Below are 10,082 nucleotides of genomic sequence, written 5' to 3'. Positions count from 1 at the left end.
AAGATTAACACTGCCAAAACTGAACGTTGATAGGACTAATATTTTTAGAGAGACTACAAATATTAGCTAACACCGCTGAACAATGGACATTCATATTTACATTCTGGACTCACGCTATTCCAGTGGAGGCTGGTAAATTGTCTATATATTAAAACCATGAGTGTGTAATTTTATTTAGTAAGTTCAATGTAAGTACATAATATAATTGTAAATATGTTAAAAACACATGGATGACACAAAGTGAAAACACTTATTTCCATTGTGGCCCATTTAAAAAAAAAAAAAATCAAATGACAAAATAGAAGGAAAAATAAAATAATAATAGTACTACTGATGATAATAATAATAATAATAGTGTGTATGTGATAACAAGAAACTAAATTTATAAATGCATTAAGACAGTAAATTAACATTAAAAATTACATAACCAACAGGAAATAAAAAGGTTGAGTTCTTCAAAAAACTGCTGAGGTCTAAGGTTCCAAAAACACTCTGGACTCACACACCATCCCAACTCATTATACAACCCCTGGCAAAAATTATGGAATCACCGGCCTCGGAGGATGTTCATTCAGTTGTTTAATTTTGTAGAAAAAAAGCAGATCACAGACATGACACAAAACTAAAGTCATTTCAAATGGCAACTTTCTGGCTTTAAGAAACACTGTAAGAAATCAAGAAAAAAAGATTGTGGCAGTCAGTAACGGTTACTTTTTTAGACCAAGCAGAGGAAAAAAATATGGAATCACTCAATTCTGAGGAAAAAATTATGGAATCACCCTGTAAATTTTCATCCCCAAAACTAACACCTGCATCATATCAGATCTGCTCGTTAGTCTGCATCTAAAAAGGAGTGATCACACCTTGGAGAGCTGTTGCACCAAGTGGACTGACATGTATCATGGCTCCAACACGAGAGATGTCAATTGAAACAAAGGAGAGGATTATCAAACTCTTAAAAGAGAGTAAATCATCACGCAATGTTGCAAAAGATGTTGGTTGTTCACAGTCAGCTGTGTCTAAACTCTGGACCAAATACAAACAACATGGGAAGGTTGTTAAAGGCAAACATACTGGTAGACCAAGGAAGACATCAAAGCGTCAAGACAGAAAACTTAAAGCAATATGTCTCAAAAAAAAAATGTACAACAAAACAAATGAGGAACGAATGGGAGGAAACTGGAGTCAACGTCTGTGACCGAACTGTAAGAAACCGCCTAAAGGAAATGGGATTTACATACAGAAAAGCTAAACGAAAGGCATCATTAACACCTAAACAGAAAAAAACAAGGTTACAATGGGCTAAGGAAAAGCAATTGTGGACTGTGGATGACTGGATGAAAGTCATATTCAGTGATGAATCTCAAATCTGTATTGGGCAAGGTGATGATGCTGGAACTTTTGTTTGGTGCCGTTCCAATGAGATTTATAAAGATGACTGCCTGAAGAGAACATGTAAATTTCCACAGTCGATGATATGGGGCTGCATGTCAGGTAAAGGCACTGGGGAGATGGCTGTCATTACATCATCAATAAATGCACAAGTTTATGTTGATATTTTGGACAATTGAAAGGATGTTTGGGGATGATGAAATCATTTTCAAGATGATAATGCATCTTGCCATAGAGCAAAAACTGCAAAAACATTCCTTGCAAAAAGACACATAGGGTCAATGTCAATGAGCAGATCTGATTTGATGCAGGTGTTAATTCGGGGGATGAAAATTTACAGGGTGATTCCATAATTTTTTCCTCTGCTTGGTCTAAAAAAGTAACCATTACTGACTGCCACAATCTTTTTTTCTTGATTTCTTATAGTGTTTCTTAAAGCCAGAAACTTGCCATTTGAAATGACTTTAGTTTTGTGTTATGTCTGTGATCTGCTTTTTTTCTACAAAATTAAACAACTGAATGAACATCCTCTGAGGCCGGTGATTCCATAATTTTTGCCAGGGGTTGTAGAAACTTTGCACAATTTATTACCACTGTTGAAAAATGTCAGCTGCTTATTTTATAAATACTACCTAATAAATCGATTATAATCACACACACACACACACACACACACACACACACACACACACACACACACACACACACACACACACACACACACACACACACACACACACACACACACACACACACACACACACAAAACCCCTACCATCCCTGGTTCTCAAGACCAGGCACCTAAGTGGCTCCACTCTACTCTTCCTTTTTTGAGATATACCTTAGTATACACTAGTATAGTTCTACCTTAGAACTGGAATATATTATAGAAGACATACCTTACTGAATTTTCATAATCATAATCACAGTTAAAAATAAGTCAGAATCTGATAGTTATATTAAAGTCTTAAAAATTTCTATAGTTTGCTGTAATGAAATACCACAAAAAGCCAATAACAATTACATAGTACAAGTTACAGCAGTGGTGTCCAAACTATTCCAGAAAGGGCCGAGAGGGTGCAGGTTTTCTTTGCAGTCACTGTCTCCAGCAGGTGATTTCACTGATGAACTCATCCCACCTGCTCAAAGGGATGTTAATCAGTGAAATCACCTGCTGGAGTCAGCGGCTGCAAAGAAAACCTGCACCCTCTCGGCCCTTTCTGGAATAGTTTGGACACCATTGAACAGATACTTAAAATAAGAAAGCAAATTATTTTATTGATATATTTTAGATCCCTGATATATATATATATATATATATATATATATATATATATATATATATATAATTCATTTGAAGGTAATGTAATTGTTACTCATGGTGTGGCGCTTGCCGTCTCGTGCGCCCCCGTCTGACAAAACGCCGCTACAGCGGCAGCTGAACGGACGCGTCACCGGAGCGGCAGCTCGCGCTAACTGGTGTTGACGCAGCAGCTGAGCGGAAAAGGCGGGAGACGACGTTTTGCCGCTTCCGCGCAGACATCACACACCGAGGCAAAATGGACGATAAGTTAATATTGGCTGTGTTTAATTACCCAGAGCTCTACAACGTCACTTTGCCGAATTACCGCTCCTCTCACAGCAGAGTCAATGCCTGGAGAAGTATCGGCATTGCACTCGGTCTTCCAGGTCAGTAAACTTAATTGTTTTGTTGGCTTATCAGAAGTTTACAGCAATTTAAATATTCGCTTTTCTGGAGGTTGGCGAAAACGACTAAAACAGTAGTTATGGCTCCTCATAACTACCATAGGCTTTTAAAAATTATATTATTCCTCATTTTTATCCGCGCAGAGCGCGCCTGACGGAGAAGCGGCGCGCACCGTGTTAGCGGTAGCAGCTCGTAGGCCGCGCCGCGCCGAGCGGCTGCCGCTGCGCCGCTAGCCGCGTTTCCGCACACGGCGCGACGGAAGAGGCAGCACGGCGAGCTGCGTGCTTTTCGTCTCGCTTGTACCGCGGACCGAACGCTTCACGCGGTGTCGTCGAAGCGGCAGAAGGACGACAGTGCATCAGGTAATAAACTACGTAGGAGCGACAGGACTGCGGTGTGGACGCAGTCATGTGGAGGACCGTTTTTTACATTTGCGTATTTTATGTGTAATTTTCTTGCCAAAATAAAAGTCAAATTATGAGGCATATATTGTTCACATGCGGAATAGAAATTTATGAAGTAAAAAAAATAGCTGTAACGCAATATTTATTTAAATATTCAGAATTTTACTAAAGTTTTAAGCATTCCAGTGTTTGATTCATGAATAGTAGATTTGAATTTCCCAAATGTCAGCACCCCCTGAAATATATATATACACACACACACACACACACACACACACACACACACACACACACACATACAACCCCTGGCAAAAATTATGGAATCACCGGCCTTGGAGGATGTTCATTCAGTTGTTTAATTTTGTAGAAAAAAAGCAGATCACAGACATGACACAAAACTAAAGTCATTTCAAATGGCAACTTTCTGGCTTTAAGAAACACTATAAGAAATCAGGAAAAAAAAATAGTGGCAGTCAGTAACGGTTACTTTTTTAGACCAAGCAGAGGGAAAAAATATAAACTCACTCAATTCTGAGGAATAAATTATGGAATCATGAAAAACAAAAGAACGCTCCAACACATCACTAGTATTTTGTTGCACCACCTCTGGCTTTTATAACAGCTTGAGGCATGGACTTAATGAGTGACAAATAGTACTCTTCATCAGTCTGGCTCCAACTTTCTCTGATTGCTATTGCCAGATCAGCTTTGCAGGTTGGAGCCTTGTCATGGACCATTTTCTTCAACTTCCACCAAAGATTTTCAATTGGATTAAGATCCGGACTATTTGCAGGCCATGACATTGACCCTATGTGTCTTTTTGCAAGGAATGTTTTCACAGTTTTTGCTCTATGGCAAGATGCATTATCATCTTGAAAAATGATTTCATCATCCCCAAACATCCTTTCAATTGATGGGATAAGAAAAGTGTCCAAAATATCAACGTAAACTTGTGCATTTATTGATGATGGAATGACAGCCATCTCCCCAGTGCCTTTACCTGACATGCAGCCCCATATCATCAATGTCTATGGAAATTTACGTTCTCTTCAGGCAGTCATCTTTATAAATCTCATTGGAACGGCACCAAACAAAAGTTCCAGCATCATCACCTTGCCCAATGCAGATTCGAGATTCATCACTGAATATGACTTTCATCCAGTCATCCACAGTCCACGATTGCTTTTCCTTAGCCCATTGTAACCTTGTTTTTTTTCTGTTTAGGTGTTAATGATGGCTTTCGTTGAGCTTTTCTGTATGTAAATCCCATTTCCTTTAGGCGGTTTCTTACAGTTCGGTCACAGACGTTGACTCGTTTCCTTCCATTCGTTCCTCATTTGTTTTGTTGTGCATTTTCGAATTTTGACACATAATTGCTTTAAGTTTTCTGTCTTGACGCTTTCATGTCTTCCTTGGTCTACCAGTATGTTTGCCTTTAACAACCTTCCCATGTTTGTATTTGGTCCAGAGTTTAGACACAGCTGACTGTGAACAACCAACATCTTTTGCAACATTGCGTGATGATTTACCCTCTTAAGAGTTTGATAATCCTCTCCTTTGTTTCAATTGACATCTCTTGTGTTGGAGCCATGATTCATGTCAGTCCACTTGGTGCAACAGCTCTCCAAGGTGTGATCACTCCTTTTTAGATGCAGACTAATGAGCAGATCTGATTTGATGCAGGTGTTAGTTTTGGGGATGAAAATTTACAGAGTGATTCCATAATTTATTCCTCAGAATTGAGTGAGTCCATATTTTTTTCTCTCTGCTTGGTCTAAAAAAGTAACCGTTACTGACTGCCACAATTATTTTTCCTGATTTTTTTATAGTGTTTCTTAAAGCCAGAAAGTTACCATTTGAAATGACTTTAGTTTTGTGTCATGTCTTGTGTCATGAGAAAAAAAACAAAACAAAACATGAAATTAAGAATTTGACATTTTGTCAAACCTTTTGCATCAGAGACAAATCCCAGCAAAATGATAATATACAATGCCAAATCAGAAAGTTGGAATGGTATGGAAAAAGAGAGAAAAAACCTTTTACTTCTGTCATTGCACACAGTATGAACTGAACAAAATACAGCACATCCATTTCTACATTTAAGACCTGCAATATTCAGTAAATTTTGATACCAAAGCAGTTATCACTTTGTAATCTTGTCATTCCTTCTCACAATTTAAAAGATGATTTGTGTTATTTTATCCCATTATTCTGGCAAAAAGTGTGCAACAGTAAGGGCTTGTTGTAGTATATTTTGTTTAAAATTTTTCCCACATTCTCTGTTGTGGATGGGTCAGGACTGCAGGTAGGTCAGGCCTGGTGAAGGACTTTGTGAGGTGGTGCCAGCAGAACAAGCTCCTGCTGAATGCCACCAAAACAAAGGAGGTGGTGTTTGATTTCTGATGTCGCCAACCTCTCATCGCCAATCATTATTGATGGATCAGAGGCAGAAATGGTCTCAGTCTGTTAAGTACCTGGGAGAGCAGCTGGACAACAGATGGCAATAGCTCATTTGGTAAAGCGAGCTGTCTTGTGAGTGAAGGCTCGGCAGTTTGAATCCCAACCAATCAAATATCTGGGCAAGACACTTAACCCACCTTGCCTGTGTATGAATGAGGGGGTGGTCGGAGGGGCCACAGAATGCCAGCCACTCAGTTTGCCCTGGGGCAACTGTGGCTACACTAGTAGCTTACCACCACCAATGTGTGAATGTGCGAGTGAATGAATAAAAGCGCTCTATAAATCCAAGTCATTATTATTAAACAATACATGGTAAGAATTTTACTGAAGAAAGTTGGGGTTTTCCATATCTGCTTAAAAACTTACTGTGCAAACCTCATTATTTACACTAAGTTGCCCCATCCCAACTTTTTTGCTGGTGCAAAATATTAAAATGTAAGTAATTAGGCTTGAATACCTGTTTGTCAAGTAGTATCGACATGGTTTTGTACACTGGGATTTTTTATTAAAATATTTTTCCCCTGTCCTTTTTGTACAGCAGCAACTTTTTAAATTTAAATTTTATGTTATACTGGAAGTGACATGCTGTTATTTTTAAGTAAATTTGTGTGTTTAACAGAAAAGAGAACTTGTGTAATTTCTTACACTTCTTTTAAACTCTTCTAGCTGAGGATTGCAAAAGAAAATGGAAGAACCTGAGAGACAGGTATCTGAAGGAAGTTCGAACGGAGATCAAAAGCAAACATCAAGGAGTAACTTTCCAAAGCCGATGGAAATACAGACACCTGATGAATTTTATTGCACCTTTTACCGGTTCCAGATGTGGACTGTCAGAGATCTACACCAACGAGGAAGACCACGACAATCCCGACAATGAATCTGGCAGCGTGGAAGGAGAAACCACACCTTCTGAGATAATCAAGTCCCCCACTTCCATCATGAAGACCCCTCTGAATCAGCCTGACCCCAAGCCCCACATAGGCTTTGTGACGCAGCACCCTCACATGCCCCAAGACACGCAGATTGCTCCTCTGCCTATCCTTGGAAAAATACCGTCAAGCTCACAGGTAAAACCCATCAGCAAGATTGGACAAAAACGGCACCTGATCAAAGAGTCTTTTTTGGTGCCTCCTTCCCAAAGCACAGGAAGCCCCAGCAAGTGGCTGGTCAAAGACAACACCTCCTCGTACCCCAACAGGGCACGGGACGAGGACGAACTGTTTCTGCTGAGCTTTGTCCCTGCTCTGAAGCGGCTTCCTCCACAGAAAAGATGCGAGACAAAAATGAAGATCCAACAGATTATGTATGAAGCAGAGTTCAACGATGCACAGCCAGAATACCAAGAAAAACAGACGGAGTCAGAAACACGGGACTAAGCCAGACAGACTTTTTCTATTTTATTATGTTTTCTAAAACCTCATCCACAACATGTTGATCTTTTTTTTTTTTTTTTTTGACAAAAACATTGTTGAATCTGAGGTAATTTCTCTGTGTGAAATAATCAGCACTACTGTTCAAACAGGTTAGCTGTCATTTTTTTCCCCACATCCAGTATTTTGTCTTCATTTTGCATATTATTGACTGCTCAGGAAAAATTAACCTTATTTTGAAAGGAGGCACAACATTAGTAAGATCCATATTTACACAGCATTACTGTCAATATTATTTTTCTTTACATGTTTATAAAAGAACTAGTTCCATGTTACTTCAACCAACTATCAGCATTTTAATTTTGTCATTGTAGTGTACAGTATTTTACATTTCCATACAATAAACAAGAAAAATAAAACATTTTAAAACTTGAATAAGAACACTGTTTCAAGAACTATTCATTCAATGATTTCTATGCAATACCACATCTTTTAAGACAATCAAAAAAATAAAATCCTTAAAGCTACAGTGTGTAGGATTTAGGGATATTTAATTACCTGCAACAACATATTGGTTTTCATAAGCTTAGAATGAGCCCTTCATGGAGGCTGCCATGTTTACACATCAGCCCAATAAGGACACATTTCCTCCGCCTTTCATACTTTGCAGCCTGGCCAGAAGACTGAAAAGAAATCAGTGGTTGCTCCATCATACACTGCCAACTAGTTGCTAGTGCAGGCTAGCAAGTTAAAAAACCCTCATTTTTGTAAAATAGAGGATCATATTATATATTGCTTACCACAAGAGAAGGGAGCATGAATCTGTGGCCAAAAAAAAAGAAAATATGAAGAGAATTAAAACTGTTATAAGTGGCTCCATAAGGCACACTGAAAACTCACCACTAGATGGCACTAAGTCATATATACTGTAGCTTTAAGACAGTGATTTAACTGGGAATATAAATGTATAATTTTGGTACATTTATGTGTAATTTTTTAAGAGAGAGGCACATGCTAGATTTCAGTTTGTTTTTTTGTTGTTGCAATAAACAAAAGGCTGCATACAGAACTATGTGCAGCTGTGATGCCAGCATTGTGGGAAAATAACATTTGTCATCAAGTTCACCAAAGTGGAGGATCAATGACAGTGTAAGTGTAACTGTACCATCTCACATACAGTATAAACTGGAACAGTTGTAAAAGATAAAAAAAAAGGGAAAAAAAATCACATTTGGAAACTGTCAAATTATTAACCAATATAAACCAGAAAAGAAATGACAACTTATAACCAGTGTCATACAGATGACCCAAGAGGACACGTCATGAGGGCAGTGTCTGGTGCTTTCTGTGTGGAACCCGTGATCACGATGCGACGAACCTGTGAGGTCTGTGCCTGGGAAATGGCACAGACCTTGCACACAACATGGAAATCACCATGTAGATGCTGGCATAGTCGTCTTTTGCTTTGTACAGTATCCACAGCAGCTTTTAGCATACACCGTTTGAGTAAAGCACAGGTCAGGTCTAGGAGCGAATCCTGGTACCACTCGTCACCACATCCAACTGCTTTGTGACTTGGATGGCAAACACCCAGGCAGAGTAACCGATGACAACAAGGATTGGGGTGGAGTGGTTTGACTGGATTTCTAGACATTCAGAATATGGGCGTTAGCAGTGGTGGGCACAGTTCCACTAATCTGCTAACTGCTAATTACCAAAGATAACATTTTCGTTAGCGGATTAGCTTTTCGGATAACTTTGAAAACCATCAAGCAGACCAATAAGCTTCTGATGAATTTAGTTCTGATAGCTTTTAGACCGCTAACATATTTTTGCAGGCACAGTGAATAAACCTTAACAGTTAAAAGCATTTGTAAAGTCTGAAATCATAGATTTTAGTGCCTGTCTGTTACATGTTTTGTAGCAGACAGACAGCGATGAGTGCAACACTCAATCCTCTGCCAGCAGACGAGAGCTGGCTACCAGAGAGAAAGGAAGAGGGAGGAAAAAAAAAATGTTTTTTTCCCACACCATACAGAGCTGCAGGCGTATCACACAAGTCATGCGCAGGCAGACAGTTCTGACTTATGGTTAAAATTTTAAACAAATTCCATACGTTATTGAAATTACCATCACCTCTGTTTAAGTATTTAAAGACACACATGCCGCAATGCATTACGGGAAAAATAGTTTCCTGACATCAGTAGTTGGTCGGTATAACACACAAGTAACTGAAATGTGTGGTGGGTTTTACAAATCTGTATTTTTAAATGTAATTTTTTCATTAAAAAAAAAATTGAAAATTCTGTTTAAGTGATTGAGCACTTTCAGTGAATGTGTGGCAATTGCTCTTCACAGTTATGAACAATTCTCCCATAATGCACTGCGGCATGTGTGTCTGTACTCTGTAAATGCTAAAACCTTAAAAATTAGTGCATTACTTTAAAACTAACATGAAGCTGATATGTTCACTTTGTAAAACGACAGAGGTGACACTAATTTCAATAACATGTCCGGAATTAGTTTGCTTAAATTTTAACCATAAGTCAAAATTGTCTGTCTGTACATGACTCGTGTGATACGCCTACAGGTCTGTATGTTGTGAAAAATAAATGATTTTTTTTTTCTCCCCTCCCCTTCCTTTTCTCTGTGGTCACCAGGTTTCTTTTGCTAAGAGAAGGCTAATTTGAGACAGAAGCGCTGACTTGCGCTGAGGTGGGTGATACCGGGAATTTTGGTATTGATCCA

General features: G+C 38.8%; 1 protein-coding gene across 1 annotated transcript; it reads left to right on the top strand.

Annotated features, from left to right (window-relative positions):
* Positions 1–2,850: 2,850 nt before the first annotated feature.
* LOC117529341 lies at positions 2,851–8,156 on the top strand. The gene is made up of 2 exons (XM_034192098.1): positions 2,851–3,081; positions 6,631–8,156. Exons 1-2 carry the CDS (start codon positions 2,952–2,954, stop codon positions 7,338–7,340), a joined length of 840 nt encoding a protein of 279 aa, XP_034047989.1. The 5' UTR covers positions 2,851–2,951; the 3' UTR covers positions 7,341–8,156.
* Positions 8,157–10,082: the final 1,926 nt, after the last annotated feature.

This window comes from Thalassophryne amazonica, chromosome 17 (assembly GCF_902500255.1).
Source record: "Thalassophryne amazonica chromosome 17, fThaAma1.1, whole genome shotgun sequence".
Classification (NCBI taxonomy): domain Eukaryota; kingdom Metazoa; phylum Chordata; class Actinopteri; order Batrachoidiformes; family Batrachoididae; genus Thalassophryne; species Thalassophryne amazonica.
The sequence above is the reverse complement of the archived record's forward strand: the minus strand, read 5'-3'. Positions and strand labels throughout refer to the sequence as shown.

Bases quoted from the DNA above. Each gene is read 5' to 3' on its own strand.
- LOC117529341 (XM_034192098.1), top strand. From the start codon at position 2,952: ATGGACGATAAGTTAATATTGGCTGTGTTTAATTACCCAGAGCTCTAC. The intron at 3,082-6,630 runs GTCAGTAAACTT...AAACTCTTCTAG, and splicing joins CATTGCACTCGGTCTTCCAG to CTGAGGATTGCAAAAGAAAA.